The sequence below is a fragment of the Corvus cornix genome, chromosome 1, assembly GCF_000738735.6.
Source record: "Corvus cornix cornix isolate S_Up_H32 chromosome 1, ASM73873v5, whole genome shotgun sequence".
In the NCBI taxonomy this organism is placed as follows: domain Eukaryota; kingdom Metazoa; phylum Chordata; class Aves; order Passeriformes; family Corvidae; genus Corvus; species Corvus cornix.
The window spans coordinates 54912923-54933989 of NC_046332.1; the positions used below are offsets into that span (position 1 = coordinate 54912923).

The 21067-nt window shown below is 38.0% G+C and overlaps 1 protein-coding gene across 1 annotated transcript; it reads left to right on the forward strand.

Moving 5' to 3' along the window:
- The first annotated feature begins 92 nt into the window (after nt 1–92).
- SUCLA2 (succinate-CoA ligase ADP-forming subunit beta) lies at nt 93–20577 on the forward strand. Its single transcript, XM_039567613.1, has 11 exons — nt 93–222; nt 1616–1799; nt 10049–10148; nt 10346–10508; nt 13215–13343; nt 13765–13903; nt 15277–15438; nt 15520–15662; nt 17916–18036; nt 18343–18431; nt 19508–20577. Exons 1-11 carry the CDS (start codon nt 136–138, stop codon nt 19580–19582), a joined length of 1392 nt encoding a protein of 463 aa, XP_039423547.1. The 5' UTR covers nt 93–135; the 3' UTR covers nt 19583–20577.
- Nucleotides 20578–21067: the final 490 nt, after the last annotated feature.

Sequence of the window (21067 nt, forward strand, 5' to 3'; positions counted from 1 at the left end):
CCCGGCGCGCGTCACGGCGGGGGCGGAGCCGCGCGAGGCGCTTCCTGCCCCGCCCCGCGCCCTCGTGACCCCGCCCCGGCTCGGGAGTGGCGCGTGCGCGCTGCCAGGGGCACCCGAGGGCGGAGGGGCTCGGCTATGGCGGCCTCCATGATCTGCAGCCGGGTATCGGCCGGGCTGAGGGGCGGTGGCCTCCGCGCCTCCCTGGGCTCCGTCGCGGGGAAGGTAGCGGAGGCTCGGGAGCGGGGGTGGGCTGGGTCGGGGTCGGGCCAGCTGGGGTCGCGGTCGGGGTCGCTCCCTGTGGAGCGCCGTCGAGAGGAGCGTCGGTCTCATCCCACTCCCGCTGCCGTCCTGCCCTGCCCTGCGGCGGGGCTGGCAGCACTGTGCTCACCTTTGGCGTACGGCCCCTCGGAGCCGCTGTTCTTGCTTGTGGCAGGTCTCCCCGGCGTGGTTCCCTGTCCCTTCCTTTTCAGCGCCCCCTCCACTATCTTGCTTGGAAACCCCAGTGTTTCCATGTCCGCCGTCACCTTGCTCCTAGGAGAGGTCGGGCTGTGCCAGTTAAACTCTTCTTCCAATTCGCACCTCGCCAACCTCTGCTCTTGGTTCCTGTGAATGCTATTCGAGGGTGCGGGCATGTTTTTGGCTGCAGCCCCGCTGGGCAGCGGTGACACGAAGGAGCTCGGGAGGCTGCGGCGTGTGACACGGTGTGTGACGCTCGCTGCCACTTTCTCCTCCTGCCACGTACTGGGGAAGGTCGCCGTGAGTGCCCCTCTCGAGTTACACGCAGCCTCCCGGAGCCGGCGGGTCACGGAGCGCTTCTCCCTTGGGGTCGTGCCAAGGAAAGGGCCTCCTGCTTGGAGGAGGAATCCTTTGGAGGCTACACAGGCCCTGTCGATTCGCTGGCTTGGAATGCTGTAGTAAAGCTCATGTGTCGTCTGCTTGTTTCCTTTATTTGAAGTGAAATGAAACCTTAAAAATCTAGCTTGTTAGAAACTTCCTAATACGGGCTAATTTTTACAGTGCTTGTGCCAATGGTACATACTAAAAAAATAAAAATAAATGCAAAAGCTTGTTTTGTATCTAAATTTCTTCTGTAATTTTTTTACTGTGAGTCTTTTGGTACTCATCTACGTTCATGGATTAGTTGAATTCAGTAGGAGTCCTGCTTTGTGTATGTATAAAATTAAGGTCCTGTTTGCATGTAGTGAAATACAAAAAATGCACCAAACATTTTTTGCTTTTCTTGTTGTTAATTTTTGTGTTACAGAATGCTTACAAAATTCCTTGAGGTTCTTTTTCTTACAGATGGTTTTTTAAAGTACTTAAATGCTAACTAAATACTCAAGGGATTTTTAACCCTGCCAGTCCTTGCCAGTGCTAGCAGTTTCACCAGCTCCTTCCCCCTGCCCAATAAAACCTCACAAAATTAAAGACCACACCTGATGCGAATGACTAATGTGGAAGTGTAGGATTAAGTGTTCAGGTGTTTGCACTGGTACACGAAAGTATACTTGTTTAATATGTAGACTCTTTTTTAACCTAAACAAAGAAGGCAGTTTTTCACAACAGTTACGTGCTTTTGTTTTCTTTTTTTGTTCTTTTTATTCTTTTCCTTCAGGTACTTGCTGGAAGTCCAGGAATACTCAATAATCATGGGTTTCAAGTGCATCAGCAGCAACAGAGGAGGCTATCGCTCCATGAATACCTGAGCATGGGACTGTTGAAGGAGGCTGGCATTTCTGTTCCACATGGAGTGGTTGCCAATACACCAGATGAAGCTTACAAAATAGCAAAAGAAATAGGTATAATATTAAAGAGAACATGTACAAATAGACATGGGATTGATACAAGGTGTAGCTATTTTTTCTGTCCTTCTTGGTAAGATGTTGCTTGGAGTTCTGAATATACCTTTTCTTTGAGAGAGCCTTCCCTGTGAAGCAGCCTTCTCTTCTTGTTAAGAAGGAATAGGTCAGGTATAAATTCTATTAGCTTAGACTAACACAGCTACTTAAACTTCCTTGAGATGAGTAATGGACTCTACTTTGTGCAAATCCTGGCTTTCTTTCTACTTTCAGCAAGGTTAGAGAAAATCTTGTGTGAAGAGCTTCAGTGGTGGTGACAAGATTGCATATAGAACAGAAGATGCAAGCCATACTTATCTTTAGTCTACAAAAGAAGAGTAAAATCCTATTCCTTTGTGAGTGTGCTTTTCTGGCAGAATGCAGCTACTTCATACAGGAGGGGAGAACTTTGATGGCTTGTAGTTACATTCTGGATTCGTGGCTTGTTGATGAAAAAGTATCTAATGTCATTTGCCTGTGCTTAAATACTTAATTTAGAATTGAGCTTTAATTTTGGACTTGACTTTACCTACTATGTGTCCTAGTAAAATCTTTTGGTTTAATTTGGATGTAATATGGAAGTCAGCTTTTATTGTGTCAGGCATTAGAAGGTGGGAGTTTTTTTGGTTGGTTGATTTGTTTGTTTGGAGGGTTTTCTTAGTTTAAAACTTGGAATTTTTTTTTCCTCCCTGGAAAAACACATTAGGCTTGTCACAGAGTTTTAGTGGAGGACATTGGTTGTCATATTCCTTTCTCTTATGCAAATGCTCAGATCTCTATTCACTTCCAAATGGACACATTTGTGGTGATTCCTGATGTTATAGGTTTTGTTGGATTAATTTCACTTTCATGTGTAGATTTAATGTGAGAAATGAGGTCTGAAAAAAAAGATAATTTTTCTTCTAGAGCAAGTTATGCTGTTTTGTAATGTAGAAAAGATTTGAAAGGCTGCTTTTCCTTCAGACATGATGTCCCAGAAATTCAGGTATTGTCTGCCTACCTTCTTTATCTTGTTTCCCTTAGAGAGTAAGTGATACAAAGTTATAATAATTTCATTAATACGAAAATAAGTTGCTAAAATACTTCTGAGAATGGTTTAAACTTCAGAACCTTGCTTTCTGTTAAGGGTGAGCTTATAGCATGATCAAAACTTCCCAAATCAGCATACCCCTTTGCTCTACTTTAATACTTGCGCAGATATTGCTGGAGGAAAATGAGAGAACCTTTGTCTATGGCTCTTTAATCAACAGCCCAGAAACTCGTTGGTCAGGACTCCTTTGTTTTGTTCTTGTTGAGAAAGGGCTCCTACAGCAGTGTGGCTGCTGGTTTATAGCTCCGTGTCATACCTGTGACATCATAGGCGTGCCTCTTATCTGGAGTGTGGGAATCTGGGCAATTTCTTGGGAATCAGAAGAATGAAGTTGGGAAGCGTATGAGTTGGCATCCTTTAGTAAAGGAATTCAGGGCTTTTGGTTGTTAGCCAAGTACTTTGTTGGAGTCGATTTGTATTCAGTGCTATTGGCCTTCTTTGGTACTTGAGATGAGGAACGGAAAACTTCCCAAAAGGAGAACACACTGAAGGAGCTTGAGGTTTTGAGGCATTGCTCGAATATGTCCAGAACTCATTCTGAGTGGTGGCATACTATTCTTTGCTCCAGTGTTTTGGATTTCTTTGTTTTTTGTAGGCATTTACCTGCTAGTTTTCATTTAGTACTTAAAAAAAAAATCAACAAAACACAAACCAAACCAATCTACCAGAATGAAAAAATTCACTTTTTTTGGTCCACCTGCTCATTGTTTATTTTTGTTGTGTGGGAGTAGTTGCCAGTAGATATGAAATTATTTTTTGTTTCTTTATATATGCTAGACTGTTTTATCAGTAGTTTATATAGATCATTATGAAGACAGTTGGTAATACTCTTTGCTCTATTTCCCTAGTGCTGATCCACATGTTCCTGGTAAATTTACACAGAGCAGATTTCTGACTAAAGGTTAAGTTTGGCATGGGTTTTCTTCCTTTTTGCAAATACTTCACTTAGAAATGGGTAACTTTTTATCCCAATGTATAGCAAATGCAAACTTCTCATTAACAGAGATTATCATAGGTTAGCTGTGTCTGTAGCTAAATCAGTGTTACATGAGCATCTCACTTAAATTTTAAAGAAATGAGCTGAGTAAGTTCTGTTTCAAAGCTTTGATAAGAGACTGCAGCATGACTTGATTGCCTTCAAGTTTATGGTTTACTCGTAGCCATGTGTGCATTCCAGCTAGCACTGTGACCAGTTCTGATTGAGAAGCTGATATTTGTGTGTTATTAAGAATGTGACTAATGAACCTAAAGACTTTAGTGAGCAGATGCTTGATCAGTGTGATGGCAGACAGCTCAGCAGAATGCACTATTTGAAATGAAGAATGTTGTTTCTTAAGACACACTTCCGTGGGTGCTATGTATTATTGTAATTCAAGTTTTGATTCTTCCTGATACCTTCCTCTGGTAACAATTGAGTGGAAGGCAGTGACATATTGTGTGCTTGTCTGGGTTTTTTTTGTAGCATATATTCCTATTCATGATGATTTGAGAAGTAAGACTTTTTAAGACATTAATATTTTGAAACAGCTTTTGTGTTCTGGTGGTTTTGTTCGGTTTTCAGGTAGTGAATCCCACAGCTTTATGTGTGTGGTAGACTGTCAAATTTTAGTAAAATATAAAGCTGTATAAAATAGGAGGTGTTGAGAGATTGAATGCAAAATATTTCACCTTTCTTCATCAGAGTTCTTGAAAGGAGACTGAAAGCTCCTGAAATAGACTCTTTTTCTGTTGCAGTTTAAGAGCTCCATGTCTGTGTGGTGTATAAAGAATGTTGGTATGCTTTATACAGAATGACTCCAGTAATTGGTTTGGCTGTTTTCCTGCTGACAGTTCTGTGATTAATAGATGGGTTTTTTTCAGACCTTTTGGATTCTTTTCAATGTTACTAAAACCTTTTAAGTACTTTTCAGTGTTAATTATTTTCCCATCTGTTGCCTAAACATACAACTTGTATCTGTTAAAAAAACTTTAAAAAAGTAATGTGTAAACCTGGGTAGAGTTATAAATAGAATTTTTGATCTCAGGCTTGATTTAGTCAGAAATCAAAGTTTGGTACAATGTGTGCAATTATTTTCCTAGGTAAAGTGCTAGTTTTTTCTTTATTAGCTCTTCAAAAGAGATATTCCAGGTACTGTGGCGAAAAGCTGGGATGGTTTTCTCCTTAGTGTATGCTGCACCCTCCTTGGCTGTCTGATTTAAGTTTTTGGGGTTTTCTATTCTATGTGATAGTGAAAACTCATGTCTGTCATACTTTCTTTTCTAGTATTTTTTTGGTTGTTTTGCCATTGTCAGTTTCCTTGTTAGTCCTTTATCTGCCTATGTTACCTGATGTCTTTTAGGTTGTCTGAAACTCCAGACTTTTTATTCAAGTTGCTCTAGGACATAGATGGTGATCTAAGGTGGCAAACTTAAGCAGAAATCCCCCAGATGTTAAAAAAAATCATGTAATTATGGTCCTTCTTACCTGGTCAAAATCTCTAGATAACCAGCAGTAGTAGTTTAGAAACCAAGCATTTACTTACATTCTGGCAAATGTTATTTTTTTGGCATCTGAATCTTACATTTTGCTTCAGCCTTTGCTTTCTCCTATAGCACTTCACTCCTTTGAAGTTAAAATATCAAAACATATTGTTGAAGATAATTCACTAATTAAAATAAACCTGTATAACCAGCACATTCAAATTTTGACCTCTGTATTTTAATTGCTTGACTTAAGCCAAAACCAAACCTGTCCGGTGAGCTGATGACGAACTTGATGCAGTTGATTAATGTCAGGAAGTATTTGTGTAGAAAATATTTTGTAACAGCAAAACATCTTGTTCAGTCTGCTGACTGGTATGGTCCTTTCAGTGAAAGTGTGATGATTCCTGGCACATAATTATTTCAGTAGTTATACTTTCGATTTGCATGCAGTCAGTCTTCTAACACTCGAAAGTTTGAAATGCTGGAAAAAATATGATTTTGAAGTTGAAATTCCAATAACTATGCTTAATAAAACGCAGACAGTGTACTCTGAAGAGATTCTCTGCTCTGTTGGCAGAATTAGGGTCAGCATATTATTTTTGTTGATACTCCTGTTGCTAGTTACAAACCCATATTTTCCTAATGCCAGTAAATATATCTGTGTTGTTTAAGCTTAGTTTTTTTGTATCTGTGCAGCAAGAAAAAATTAGCATGTGTTATAAATGGGGAGTTACTTCTTCTGGTACAAGAACTTTGAAATACAGACTGAAGCAAAAGTTACAGGTCTCTGTCTCTCCCAGGATAAGTTTGCAGTTGAATGGTAGATGAGAATTTGATTGACACTTGTGTTACTAACTTGTCACTGCCTTTTACTGTTGTCTGTCCTGTCAGAGTAGATTAGGCTTGCATAGTGATTCTGAAGGTGTCTGTAATACGTGGAAAGCAGTACCTCTGCTACAGTTAGTACTGGGCAGAGAAGTGGCAATTAATGTGATTTGAAGAAAGTCAGAATGGAAACTTGTAAAGCAGAATGTTTTAATAAGGTCTCTCTGCTGTAATCATTGGACTTTCCACTTGCACAGAAACCTTCAGAGATACAATGGAACAATGACCCTTCTTGCCTCTTAATAAGCTTATTAGAAGATTGTATTTTACATGGATGTCTTTCTGCTTGCCTGCATGCATTGATCTTTCTCTCAGTTTGAAAGCTTAAGTTACAGAATCAGAAATTATTCCTTTCAAAAAATAAATATTAGTATTGATAGAAGTGAAGATCGTTTTGTTTACTGACTGTATAAGTCTTTCACTGTCTAGTTAATAAATCATTGTTGAAGGTGAAACCTGTAGTGTTAGTAATGTATAAGACTTTTGTTGTCCTGAACAGATTAATGATAAGTCAGTGTTCTGATTTCAGACACCTGTTCTCATTGGTATCTACTCTTAATTTTCTAAGCATTTCCTATTTTTTTTCTGGCTATTTTACTTATATGTGCTTTTAGGGCTGACTGCCATTAACGTGGAAATGTGATGCTTACCAAATGCTTGTTCTGAGACTCGTGCATTGGGCTGTAGGTTGCCTTGCCTACATTAGCTATACTGGTGTTCTAGTGCCCTGTGGTAAGGCTTTACAATTTGTTACTGCTGCTGAAAGCTGAAGTCCTGCTCGCTGAAGTTCCTGTGTGCCTGTCACATGGTGCACGAGTCTGCAGAAGCACTGTCTGTCTGCTGGACGAGCTTTTGCCTTCAGGGAATCACTGTTCTGATATGCTTCAAGGCATGATAGCACAAATGCTTCTACTGGCACAAGAAACAAGGCTGGAGTGAAAAGCTGAGGGCTGGAGGCAGGATGGGACTTCTCTGATGGCGTGTTTGCTGGCATAAACTCTGTGGATATCTGCTCTAGGGCAGAAACTGCTATTTTTCATTGAAACACAAGCCTAGCAGTATTTCAAAGCCATGTAAGCGAAAAACAAGGGCACAACTGTTGATACTGAGTAGAAAACTATGGTAGCTGCTAGTTTCCAAATTTTTTTCTTGGGTTGCTGTGTATCAGCAGTTCTTTGTTGTGTCAGATTGTGTGACAGTGCTGCTGGAACACTGCAGATGAGGTGTGTGACCAAACACTTCCTCTAGTTTTAGAGTCATTTTAAATAGGAGCTGTGGGAAAAAATGTTCATTGAACAATAAACTTCCTGCATGATGGGTTATGGTTTTCTTGGGATGTACTATCTTAAATTTGTTTCAGGTACCTCTGTGCAGCTTAATTGCTTGTAAGCGTAGCTGATCAAATGAGCCTTGAACTTGTTTATGCAATCAAGCAGCTAGTTTGCAGTGCTAGAGGAAAACAATTTATGGATCATTAGTAATCTGCTCATTTAATGACTCAGTTGTTGCATAAGGATTAGTCCAATGATGTTACAGCCAAAACTGATTGTGAAAAATTAAAAGATGTTTTTCTCTCACTGTTTTCCATGTCTGTATGTTGACAAAATATAATAATGCATAATAATAATAATATTTTTAAGAACTATCTTCTAGGATCAGGACAGTGGTGCATTTAGCCCACTACTCTGCCCAGGTACAAAAGAGCATACCATTTAGAGCAATTCTTAGCCTGCCTGTTTTCTGCAGTCAATTACTTCTCATTTCCCCTCAGCCTTAATATTTGTTGTCTTAAGACTATCAGAGAGAATACCTCTGCCCAGTTCCTTTTGACTCTTCTATGCTTCCTTCGTATCTCCTGGCAGGCTTCGTTATATTTTGTGTAAAGGAGGGTCTTTTTTTCCTGCACCTTTTTAAAACTGACTTCTTGGTAGATGGCTTTTGTTTTTGGCTGTTGCAGAGCAGAAACCAGAATGAATGGTGTACATGTAGTCATGTGTTCTTGCTCTGTCCATTACAGGTATGGCTGAAGACTGTAGTTGTGTTCTTGCTTTCGTCTCCTTTGATAGATTTAAGGATGTGCTAAGCTCATTTCTTGTAAGGGAATCTCTTAATTTCAGTGATCATCTTAGTTACCAATTTACTTTTTTGCTCAGAGCTAAATATGATGTACCAGCTGAGATCTTAACCAGACCTTTATCTGGGATCTCGTTTTGACTTGTTCAGATTCTGACGTTTGTTGCTAGGAGGAATAATTGCTACGAAGAAGGTGCCTGTGGGTGAACTTCCATGGCTTTTCTGAAAACTTCTCTGTAGTAGCAGTTTTTTATCTTCTGGACTTAGTGTAGGAAATGGAAAGCAAGCTTTGTACTTAAAGTAATTGCATAAAAGTTGTCTCATGTGACTTCTATAAAATATATTAACTTGATTGCCAGTAAATACAGTTCTCTTCAGGAACTGAATTAAATATTAGAGGCATAGACTGTAGTAAATCTACATATACTCGTGTGTTTATAACCTTCATGCTTCTTGTGCAAAAGAACTCTAAAATCATGTGTGAGTTCAGAGCTCTATTGTTAGGTAGACATTCAAAAAGTAAAATCAACAGATAGCTAATAAGGAGGAGTAACTTGAGTCTTCTGCTTACAGCCACCCTAGCTTGTGATACTGTTGGAGTTTAGTTTCACCTGTCCAGGCAGGACATAAGTCAAAATAGGAACCAACGCAATTTTTGTGTCTGTCATAACCTTCCTCAGTATGTGTAGTGGCTAGTTTTGCTTGAGTACTGTAATTTTTCTTAGGCATTTCCATGGTTCCCTTTTAACATCCAAGGAAACGGCAAGTTCTTTTTTTGCTTGGAAAGATCAGTGGCTCAGCTGATGGTGGCATGAGAAAAGATGGGATGTGCTGAACAAATGCAAATGGGGCAGTTGTTAACATCTTGCAGTCTTAGCTGCTGTCTGTACTCTGTGTAAGTGAACGTGAATAATTAACTCAGGAGTTGGTTTTTTTCCATTATTGCCCTAAATGACTTGATAAACTTTCTCTTTGCTTTTTTGTCTTTCAGTGACAGTTCAGAATATCCCAGTTAATTTTTGTTATAGTCTCACCTTTACTTTTTAAAACCAAATGCCCAGTTTCCCCTACTTAGAAGAATATTTTATAAAGGATTTTTAAACAGTTAAAGCCAACTAAAGGGCTTATTTTGTCTACTCTGGGAAGAATAGTGGGTTTGTTTAGGCCTCTGGCTTCTGCAAAGCGCTCAAGCTTATGCATTAGTGCTCTGCTGGATGGAAGCCAGAGTGGACCTGGCAAGCTGACTTGGGTAAGTTTTGTAGTTATATATCATTGCTGGGAAGGTAGTGGTTACAGGTACAGGGTATTTGCAGTTGATGGAGGAAAACCTTGCATTATGTGGTATGTCAGATACTCAGTTTCATCATGTTAATAATCTGTGAGGTGCTAACTATTTCTTCCTGGCTTTATCATCTGTGACTCCAACATGTATTAAAGATGTATCAGAACACCAGCGTTTTTGGATACTAACTCACCAAGGTTTGTTCACAGAACAGCCTAAAGCTGCAATTTGTGGATTATTTAAGATTTTTGGATAATCTATGTGAATGACAATATAGTCTTTGATTCATATGTTTGTGTTTTGAATGGTGGGCATGGAGAAGGGGGGATAAAATTAAAGGAGCCTTTGTTACTCTACCTGAAGCAATTTGTTTTAATAGTCACAGATGACAAATTTTTGGGTTTTCTTTTGTTCTAGGTTCAAAGGATCTTGTGGTAAAAGCACAGGTTTTAGCTGGTGGTAGAGGGAAAGGAACATTTGAAGGTGGCCTCAAAGGAGGAGTGAAAATAGTTTTTTCGTAAGTTCTTTCTAAATTATCCAACCAAGTGGAAAAAGTTCAACGTTTCACGTTATGGATTGAACCTATTGCTTTCTTTAAAACCAGTGTTTTAATTATTAGCATTAAAAATAACAAAAATTAGATAAGACTTTTTTAATGCTACTTCTGTTTTTACAGCAGTTTCTTTGTCACATTCTGAGCTTCTTTTATTCTAGTCCAGAAGAAGCAAAAGCTGTCTCCTCCCAAATGATTGGAAAGAAGTTGTTTACCAAGCAGACAGGAGAGAAGGGCAGAATATGCAATCAAGTATTTATCTGTGAGCGCAGATATCCCAGGAGAGAATACTATTTTGCAATAACAATGGAAAGGTCTTTTCAAGTGAGTAATATTAGAAATAGAAGTAAGCTAATTAACTTGTAACAACTGAATTTAAAAGCAATCAACAAAACTGTTTACTGTATTGTTCACTTGCTTTAGAAAATCTGAAGTACACAAGCGAAATTTTGTTTTCTAGTATATCTGACTATATGATTGCCTCTGTTTTAAAATGTGTTAAAGATGTAATGCTACAATTTACATTTACAGAATAATAAATGAGTATTGGTAGCCCCAACTGAAACCCAGAGTCACATGGCCAAAGGGGAGATGGGTAGAATAAGGGGGTAATTTTCATTTTGGTTTTAATTTGCATTTGCCTACCAGATTATAAAACTTAGTTTAAAAACACAGCTATATGTGTGCATGTACATGTACACCCTATTTTTGAGTGTCAGAAACAAGACAAGTAAGTGTTGTAGAAGAGCAAATGGTCATGCATAAATCCAACATCCTTTTTCTCCAGTGTGAGAAGGTTCTGAGAAGTGCACTGGTGTGTCCCTCGATTTTGAGAGTGCTAGTAGCTTTCTTATGCTAATGCTCTTCAGGAATGGGTGAGAAGATTTGGGCCTAGAGGTCTGTCTTCAGGGCTTTCAGGAAAATGAAAGCCAGTCTTTTCTGCATGTATGGGCTGTATGGGTGGGTATGTAGTATTTTAGGCTACAATTCAAACGTGGTTACTGAAATGTGTCAGTGTTTTTCTGACAGACAAGTGTTCTATTTGGAGCATAGAACATGAATTGCTAAATAACTGTAATGAAGCCAGGGTACAACGGTTCTTGGAACTTCATTTTCTGAAGCTCAGAAAAAGTGGGTCTGGTCTGTTCAGGTGCTTAGGAGTTTGCAGAGGCACTGGTTTTGGTAATGAGAGGAGTATATCTGGCATGATGTGAAATAAACATGAAATAATTTTCTATGGAGGAGTGAGAAAACTAGTCTTACTGTTATTTCTTTTTTGGTAGCAGTATTAGGAATTAAATATTGTATTTGTTCCTTTTTCCTCCTCTGTAGTGTTCTTTTTGATAGGAAAGTAGCAGCTGTATTGAATTATGTGACTTGGGCACCTCCACTGTGATGTGTGCTGGAATAGAGCAGGGAAGATTCAAGTGTTATCGTACATACCACAAGGTGGCATTAAAATGCTGTGAATGAATGGATTTTAGACTTAAAATTCTGTAAGCAATAAGCAAGGATGCTTATGGAAATAAAATTGACTGTAACTGATTTAAGCAAATTAGATAAAGAAGGGAAACGTTTTCATGACTTGTTCCTGCTGTTGTATAAAAGATAAATCTTATTAGCATGTATTGAGCATACTGTGTGGGTTGTTGCCTTTTGATAGGGATGTGCATTGTTTTTACTGCTGTAAGTCATTTTTTTAGATGTGCTTGTAATTATTATAACTTGTATAGGACGCTTAGGATGAGGAAGTGCCTTTCAAAAGAAGGAAGTGTGAAGGTTGAATAGCACAGAGTGTTTATTCCTGATGTTGCAAACCTCTTCCTTTAAGGAGAGGAAAAATGATTAAAATAGTCAGCTGAAACTGGAACTTTATTGCTTGGATATTATTCACCAACAGGGGTTTGTGTTTTAAGCAAAACTGTTCACTTTGATCAGTTCTATGGAACAATGAGTTATTTTATGATCAGTTTGTAGCTTACTGACAGTTCAAGATAAGATTATCCGAAAATATTCATTGGGTCATACCTTGCTATTAGATGCAAGATAATGCAAGATAATTTGCTGGGTATATATTTCCATTTGGGAGGATGATAATGGGAGGGAGGTGGTGTGGTTATTAAGCATGTTCTCTGAACCAGGGTCACATTTTCTATAATTAACTGTCAACAGTTATAAGACTGTTTAATCCTCAAGAGTTCTGCTGATAGGAGATGCTGCCTTAGTATACCCATGGGTCATAATCCATGCATGGGTGGTGATAAGGGAAGGTTGCTTGAAGGGATCCAAGTATGTCTTTACTGTGAACTGGAGGAGAGATTTTTAGGTTCCATGGTAGTGAGTCCTTGATGTTTTTGTTGAGATTTAGATAGCTTTTTTAAAAATAAACTCAGCTGCAAATGCTATCAATTCTGGTTTCTTAATTTCTTTTATTAAGGAATAATTGAGTGCTGTTTTGTTTTGCTATGACTTACTTTGAGTGAAGGCTTTAGTTACTGAATGTTGTGATCATACTGAACAGGTATGGTTTGCAGTAATTTATCACTAAGTTCTGCAGACCTCCATTCATCCTTGGAGTTGGGGCATGGCAGAATGAATAAATGAGTGCCTGAAATTTGATCTTTGTGTAGGGGTGAGTGAAGAAGGTGGGGGTGAGAATGTGATTTTTTCTCTAGTGATACCTAAAAGATAAAATGTGTGTGATTATGAAGTTGAATCTTTTATCAAAATCTAAAACTAGTGTATCTGTGTTAATTGCTCTGCTTTTACTTTACGAAGGAAATTTTTCCTTGTTAAAAGAAAGTGGACCTAACACACACCTTGGCATTTGGAAAGTATTATTAAAAGGTTTTATGTGGATGTATTGAGTAGATAGTAACATTCTCTTCAGAGCATACAAGAAAAATGTCCAAATTAAAAATTTTTCAACAAAAAAGGTTTTATTGCTGTGAGGTATCTTAGGGGAAGAATTAAGTTTCAATTGTGTGGTATAAAATTACTTAAGCTTCTTTTCTTTCCTCTTTGTTCTAGGGTCCTGTGCTGATAGGCAGTTCTCAGGGTGGTGTTAATATTGAAGATGTTGCTGCAGAGAATCCTGAGGCGATAATTAAGGAACCCATCGATATAGTAGAAGGCATAAAAAAGGAGCAAGCTGTTAGGGTAATTGTTTATGTGGGAAAGTACACATTACTAAGCATGGGAGGATTGCTTCTAATTTTTGTAAGGAGTGTGTGCATGCAACCTGCGGAGTTGTCTTAAACCCTTGTTTGAAACAGATTTGAAGTAGATATTTAAGTATTTTCAGGTAAATCAATGTAAATCCAACTACATGGCAGTGCTTTATCTAGCTTTTATACAGCTATGTAAAGGCATATCATAATAAGTTTTTATTAGTTCTTTTTTAGGATAAGGCAGTGTTCTGTATTGAAAACAATCTGTTCAAACCTAAGAGTGAGTTTAGTTTTTTCCTGGTGGTGGACAGTACAGGTTCTATATCTACAAATTCAATTGAAACTGAAATAAAAGCTAAACTGAGACACCTCTAACATGAATTAACCAATAACCATTCTTTTACTTTCAGCTTGCCCAGAAAATGGGATTTCCTCCTAATCTGGTGGATGAAGCAGCTGAAAATATGATCAAATTATATAATCTCTTTCTGAAATATGATGCTACCATGATAGAAATAAATCCTATGGTGGAAGATGCATCAGGAGTTGGTAATGTTTCTTAGTCATACTGTTGATGTAACACCTTGATGTTTTTGTAAATCTTGGTTGCTTCACGCTGCTAAAACTTCAGCTGTATACAGCAAGAGGAGTTAGCATTAACATGGGATGTTGAAAAGCATTAATAAAGCAGATAAATTTGAGAATCTAAATATAGTAGAAATCTGCTCTTAATTGCTCAGTGTGATCTTAAGTGACTTCCTTTTTTAATTTAAATTTATTTTTTAAAAAAGAGCACATCTACCCACAATAAGGCATTCCTGGAAATCAGGTCTTTTCAAAACTCATGAATTGAAACTTGAGCCGACCAAAATTGATACTGTAAAGGTAACCAGAATAGTAGCACCTTCTAGAAATCTCCTGCCTTTGTGACTCAAGCATTAGAATAACTGATGGAATGTGATGTATTGGAAGACTGTAGGGGTTTAAGTAATATCGTGATGTTTATCAGGTTTTTAGCATATCCAATTGCAGAATAGTTCAATTTATGTTCAATTTAATGTTCAGTCACAGCCAATTCCCCTCTACAAAAAATAAGGCTGTAGAGAGTATTTGTAATTGAACTCAGATACAACAGTTTGAAATTTAAGTATGAATGTAGCTCTTTCATCAAAGTGTATAATTACTCTTACTGGGGTGGTTTTTTTGTGTGTGTTTTTTTTTTTTTTTTAATAGTGCTTTAATGATCAGTGTAGAGCAGTCTCTCCCATCTGTTTCTTGTGCCTTGTCATTTTTATATCATTTTCACTGAGGGATAGAAATGAAGTGATACATTTGTACAGACAGATAGTAGTTCTGATGTAAAGAATACTGTAGATTTTCCGCTTGTTAAATCTACGTAAATTTATTTTAGTGTTTTTTCCTGACACTTTTTCTTCCAACTCAGAGACTTCTTCATTGTGTTTCTGTGTGCTTACATTCATGCACACACATTATATATATTTGTTCTAAAAGCAAAAACTAAGATGGATTAAAAAACCTCAAACCAGAGACCTTCTGTAGGGATTAATTTTATGCTAATTACTTGTGGTGGTGCATTCCCCCCATCCCTGCTCTTTTCTAGGCTGCAGTGTAATCTGAGAAAGCATAATTTGCCCAGATTTATCTAACAGCTTGTTCTAAGCTTTTTTGGGTTTAGAGTGTCTCAAGAAATAGTTATCTTCCCTTTTTGTGCATAACTGATTATATGGGGAAACTGGAGAGAATCTTGTATTTATTGGCAGTGCTAAATGTGTCTTTTAGCAAACCTTTGTGTTTGGACTGCATGACCTAGCTGCCAAGTTTGACTTAACATACTTGAACACATTCATGAAGCAGTTGAGTTATTACTCTAATATTAAATGATGGGGTTTTTTCCCTTTCAGTGATGTGTATGGATGCAAAGATAAACTTTGACAGCAATTCTGCCTATCGTCAGAAGAAGATCTTTGATATGCAGGACTGGACACAGGAAGACCAAAGAGACAAGGATGCTGCAAAAGCAGATCTCAACTATATAGGATTGGATGGAAACATAGGCTGCTTAGGTATGTACTATTTAATGAATTTTAAATGACCTAATGGATTTATAAACTGAATTCCTAAATGCTATCTTTATTCTCATGTAGTCAATGGTGCTGGTTTAGCTATGGCCACAATGGATATAATTAAACTTCACGGCGGAACTCCAGCAAACTTCCTTGATGTTGGTGGTGGTGCTACAGTGCAGCAAGTGACAGAAGCCTTTAAGCTTATTACCTCTGATAAAAAGGTGAGGGAAGAGTTGGCGTATCAAGGTCCTATGCAGTGGTAAAACAGGCTATGATGTGGAAGACAATGCTTAGTGCATGTTCTCCAGAAAACATGTTTTTATAAGCACAGAACTAGAGAGAAAGAAGATGAAAATCTTGGCTTAATCCTGGTGCAGATGAAGGAGGCCTGAAAATCTATTGAATTTTTTTACCTTTTTAAAAAACAGGTTCTTTGGCTGTGTACTGAGTGGACAGTTTTGTGTGTTCTGGTTGAAGTTACAGCTGTATTTGAATCTTTACAGAAATCTTGGAGTCAAACTCATACTGTTTGCTCTTTAAAGAGAAAGCAGTATTCAGATGGTTTTCCACTTTTTTTTTCTTTTGGACCAGTTTTGCTGCTGGGTCTGTGTTTTGCAGAGTTGTAGAGATGAATATTTGCTGTGCTGTACACAAACAAGTTTCTAAGGTACTGATTATATGTAATGTAAGATAAAATAACTTTGTAATGGGCTTGGAAAGGCTTTAATGTTTATCCTACTAAAAGTTTATCAGAAATGCTTGAATATTATTAAAATAATAAATTGGTTGAAACTTAGAGGAACAGCTTTTCCACAAAAATAGTATGGTGGTCTACGCAGAGATGCTTATCTCAGTGGGAACTTGGCAGTTTGGGGCTTTTTAAAAATAAAATTATTTAAAAAGGCGTAAATGTGGGAATGACTTGCGAGACCTGCTAACGGTATGCTACTTCTGCACCAGAATTTTGTGTGCCACTTGCTCATCTTTGGAAAGGGCCAGAAACAAATAGTGAGTGATGTTCCAGAGGAGCTTAGTCTCTTTCTCATTGGAAAGACTTATTATCCAGTGCAGGATCTTTAACACCCTCCAAGAGTGTTATAGAATCGTTTAATCATTTAGATTGGAAAAGACCTTTAAAATTGAGTCTAACCATAAGTCAAACATTGCCCAGTCCTGCACTAAACCATGTCTCTGAGCACCACGTCCACAAGTCTTAAATACCTTCAGGGTTGGTGACTCAACCACCTCTTGAGCAGCCTGTGCCAGTGATTAACATCCCTTTTGGGGAAGAAATTTTTCCCAGTATCCAATCTAAAACTCCCCTGGTGCAACTTGAAGCCATTCCTTCTTGTCTTACTGCTTGTTACTTGGGAGGAGAGACAACCCCACCTTGCTGCATCCTTTCAGGCAGCTGTAGAGAGTGAAAAGGACCCCCCGAGCCTCCTTTTCTCCCAGCTCCATCAGCCGCTCCTCGTAAGACTTATTCTTTCTTCACATTTTTCCAGCAAATTGAGGGAACAGTGAGGGACACAGTCACAGAGCACCTGAATTACAGAGAGAAGAAACAAGGTAGAATCTGAGGGTTGCTGATCTGGGATGAGTTTTTACAGTGCAAATTCTCTGCTGATGCATGGACAGAGGGTGTCCAAACAGGCTTCTTAATACAACTTTTCCTTTCTGCCTTCTTTCAGTTGCTCACTATTTTATGAAAAAACTGCTATAGCTGGGATTCCTGGTGCTGAAAGTCACAGAGCAGTGCAGCCTGCTAGTGCCATGGACTGCACTCAGGGTTTGGTTCAGGGGCTGTTTGGAACAGCCTTCTGGGGAGCCAGCCTAAGTTGCCCATTGGTAGCAGGAGCAAGAACAATGTCACACAGATGAGCTAGTCTAATTGGAAGATAACCAAGTTACTGTTTATGAACCAGTTGCACAGGAATGTTTTGTTGAGTTTATTTTGTCATCTAAGGCTGCCTACTCATTTTGGTTCCTGCTTTGTTTCATCTTTCACCTCTGACCGTGGTTCTTTTTACCCTTCCTTTCTACCACTTGAGTTCTCTTAACTGGTGACTTAATCCTCCTGAATAAAATGTATTTCAGATAGCGTATCTCTAAGGATGCTGGCTTTTAAGTAAGCTGTGTAAACAGGGCCTTGTGTATGAGTTTTTAAAATTTCTTGTGTCTTTTAGTTTCTTCAGTATGTGGAGTTACTGGTTACAGTTACTCTGCTGGAGTACTGTTAGACATGGAAAGATAAATAGTTGACAGTTTCCTGAAGTAACTGCTCTGCTGTATGTGACTCTATAGAACTGTACTTTGGTTGCTGATGTTCTATAGAACAGAAATGTTCTGTCTTTTGCAGAGTCCTTTAATGCACTTAAAGAGCTTGAATTATCCTTAGGCTGAAGGCTGTGTGCTGCTTTCATCTGATGTGTCTCTGGCCATTTTTAATGTGAATATTGTCGTTGATTCTGTAGGTACTGGCTATTCTGGTAAATATTTTTGGTGGCATTATGAGATGTGATGTTATAGCACAAGGCATCGTTATGGCAGTAAAGGATTTGGAGCTAAAAATCCCTATTGTGGTACGGTTGCAAGGTAAGTGTGCTTCATATATATTTGAATATATTTCTACCTAATTGACAGGTGTTACTGAGCTTCTCTATTGTGTAGCAAGTTACCTGTGAGTTGAAGTCAATGGAGAAATAAAGCAAACCTTGAATTTAGGTGGTGAGGATCGGCAAGTTAATAAAAAGAGACTTCTGCTTTTTAACTACTAATGTTGTTTTCTAGATTTATTCACTAACTTTTGGAACAGGCTTCCTAGAAATATGAGACTAGTAGGTAGCAGTAGTAGTAGTACTCTCCTGTTCAATAAGAGTGTCATTTTATCTGTTTCTTAAGGTACACGAGTTGATGATGCCAAAGCTTTAATAACAGCTAGTGGCCTTAAAATCCTTGCATGTGATGACTTGGATGAAGCTGCAAAAATGGTAAGAATGTATAAGAATAAGCTGTAAAAAATGGTAAGCCGGTTATGAATATTCTGTTCAGAACATAGCATCTGTTGCAGAGTATTGAAAAGTCAGAACTCCACTCAATCAATAAAGGTAGCTTAGGATAAATCCCAGTGCCCGTTGCTACCAGTGCCTGAAGCAAGTATTTTATAAGTTAGTAAGTACATAGTTTGTCAGGGGAACAGCTATGCAGTCAGAAGTTATTAAACCCCACAAACCAAAACCAGATCAATGATCAGGTCTTAGCTATTCCACTTGGTAGGAGAATGGCTAAGAGCTTAGCTTTATTAATTGGGAGAAAATACTTAAGTTGAGGTGGCTGAAAAATGCAATGTAACACTTCCTTTTATTGACCACTATTTCGGTGTGCATGATTAAAACTATAGGTGATCATCATGTTGCCTTCTAAGATAATTAGCTATTCAGATGTTCAGATACGCTGGTTTTTGTGTGTGTGTGTTGCTTTGGTTTGTTTGTGGAAAAGAAAGTTGTTCAAGAAATGTATAGCAAGAAATTAGAAGATATCTGGTGGGTTTTGTGTCATGGGGAAACTTAGGAATTTTTGTCCCCAAAGAACCACTTAGTCAGTTATAACATTTCATTCTAAGCAGGAAGTAATTCAGAGAGATTTAGAGTTGTTATGCAGGAGAAGATGAGGCTCCTTAAGGTATCAAAATAAGAACCAGAAATGCTTGCAACAAAAACTCAGAGGAGAAATAGCTTCTAGATATATAGAATCTCCTGCGAGTGGCCACCTCAACACCTCCCAAAATAACAAGGGAGCACATAAAATTTAAAACTTTTAGTATTTTGTCAAGATACTTCGTTATAAATGAGAAGCAACCTTTTTAACTCTGAGATGTTTTCTAGAAGACTTGATTATCTTTCATTTAAAAGTGATTAAGAAGTACTGAGCTAGATAGTAATCCCACCCCTAGCCCTATCTAATATCTTACTGATGGTTGCCTGCTGTCACTTTGTTTAAAAAGGTTGATCCAGCTCAGTCAAGTTAGGATTGTTTTGAAATGAAGTTTTTATTTTCTGTTTTTCAGGTGGTGAAGCTGTCTGAAATAGTAAGCTTAGCAAAACAAGCTCAGGTGGATGTTAAATTTCAGTTGCCAATTTGATCTGGGAAATGTCATGCCAGTGTCTAACATGTTCTCTGAAATACTGTGTTCTGTGGGAAATTTTAAATTTTTCTTTTGTGTGGAGGTTTTGATTGACAGGCGCACAAACTGAAGCGTCTGGTCTTTGATGTTAACATTCAGAATGGTCAGAATTCTTGTAAAAGTGTGTATTGCTGATATTTAGTCTTTCTTAGTTGTTATTCTCAAGCCTCCAGCTTCTGCTGCAGAATGTCACTTGCAATATACTTCTGCGTTGTCCAAAGTAAAGCTTCTGGTTGAAAAATAATTATTCTGAATAAATTTTGAAGTTACTTTGCTTGTAAATTTGTATTAGCCTTGTTTAGAAGTAAATACGGCTGGATTACCTAGTTGTCCATGTGGAGAAATGTATTGAAACGGTATTTTATATTGGAGACATTTGTACTTAGCAGTATAATGGGCATGAGCAAACCAATCACTATTTATGAACTTATATTTGAACTTGATCAGAAATATTTTTAGAAGTCCTTCATTGAAGTGGCTGGTAACTCTTCTGGACAACGTGTTAAATCACTACAAAATATACTGTAGCACTTAGATTTTCACAATTTCTGGTCCTCACAAAAAGGCATTGTGTAGTTTTATATACAAACAAGCATTTACTAAGCTTCAAGGAGACAGGATAAATAGAGAATTAAAATGTCTATTGTACATCGCTAATAAAATTGTACATTAGTAAAATATCTCCCAAAACTTTTACTGTCTTTCTTTTATGTGTTACCATTTTGATAAATTGCATATAGTCAGGGATTAAGCCATAATTTAAGACAGCAAACTAAAGCCTTTTTTAGGAGTAAAGTTATAGTGTCACATATATTAATTTTTTTCCTCCCTGAAATGCACTGTGTGGATGAAACCACATGAACTCTTGTTGAAAAGCTTGGACAGATATCATGCATATAACATCTTGCTAAAATGTAACTCATCTCTGCACAAATAAATACACGGGAAATTGTTGCTTCTTGGGGGAATACTGCTTCTACTAACAAATAACCTTTTGTTTGTCACCTTACTTGATTTTCACATTACATTGGACTCGGAACTTGGATGAAGATCCATTTACCATTTAGTTTCCAAATGAGCGCTCATTTTTTGGTTTTGTTTTGTAGGCTTTTTTGTTTAAAATGTTATTTTCTTGGCTAATGATAGTGTAGTTTTATCTGGAAATAATGAAGCCACCTTTGTGGATTTCAGAATGGGAAATCCTATAGTTATGATCTACGGACTTAAAAGGATTATATGAAAGGTGGGAAGTCAATGTATGTGGTTATGAAGAAGTGGGGTATTAAATGAAAAAACTTCAGACTAGCATGGTGTATTTCAGTATTTTTTTTGGCGGTAATAAAGAAAATCAGCAGAAATAAAACTCTCTCCAAATTTAAACAGGATTATTTTTGAGCCTAGTTGTTCTCTCACAGCTTAATACTGTGTGCTGTTGATCCAGCA

Excerpts from the sequence above, each read along its gene's own strand:
- SUCLA2 (XM_039567613.1), top strand. The coding sequence starts at position 136 with ATGGCGGCCTCCATGATCTGCAGCCGGGTATCGGCCGGGCTGAGGGGC. Across the intron at positions 1,800-10,048 it reads CAAAATAGCAAAAGAAATAG|GTTCAAAGGATCTTGTGGTA; the intron begins GTATAATATTAA and ends CTTTTGTTCTAG. Across the intron at positions 13,344-13,764 it reads AAAAGGAGCAAGCTGTTAGG|CTTGCCCAGAAAATGGGATT; the intron begins GTAATTGTTTAT and ends TTTTACTTTCAG.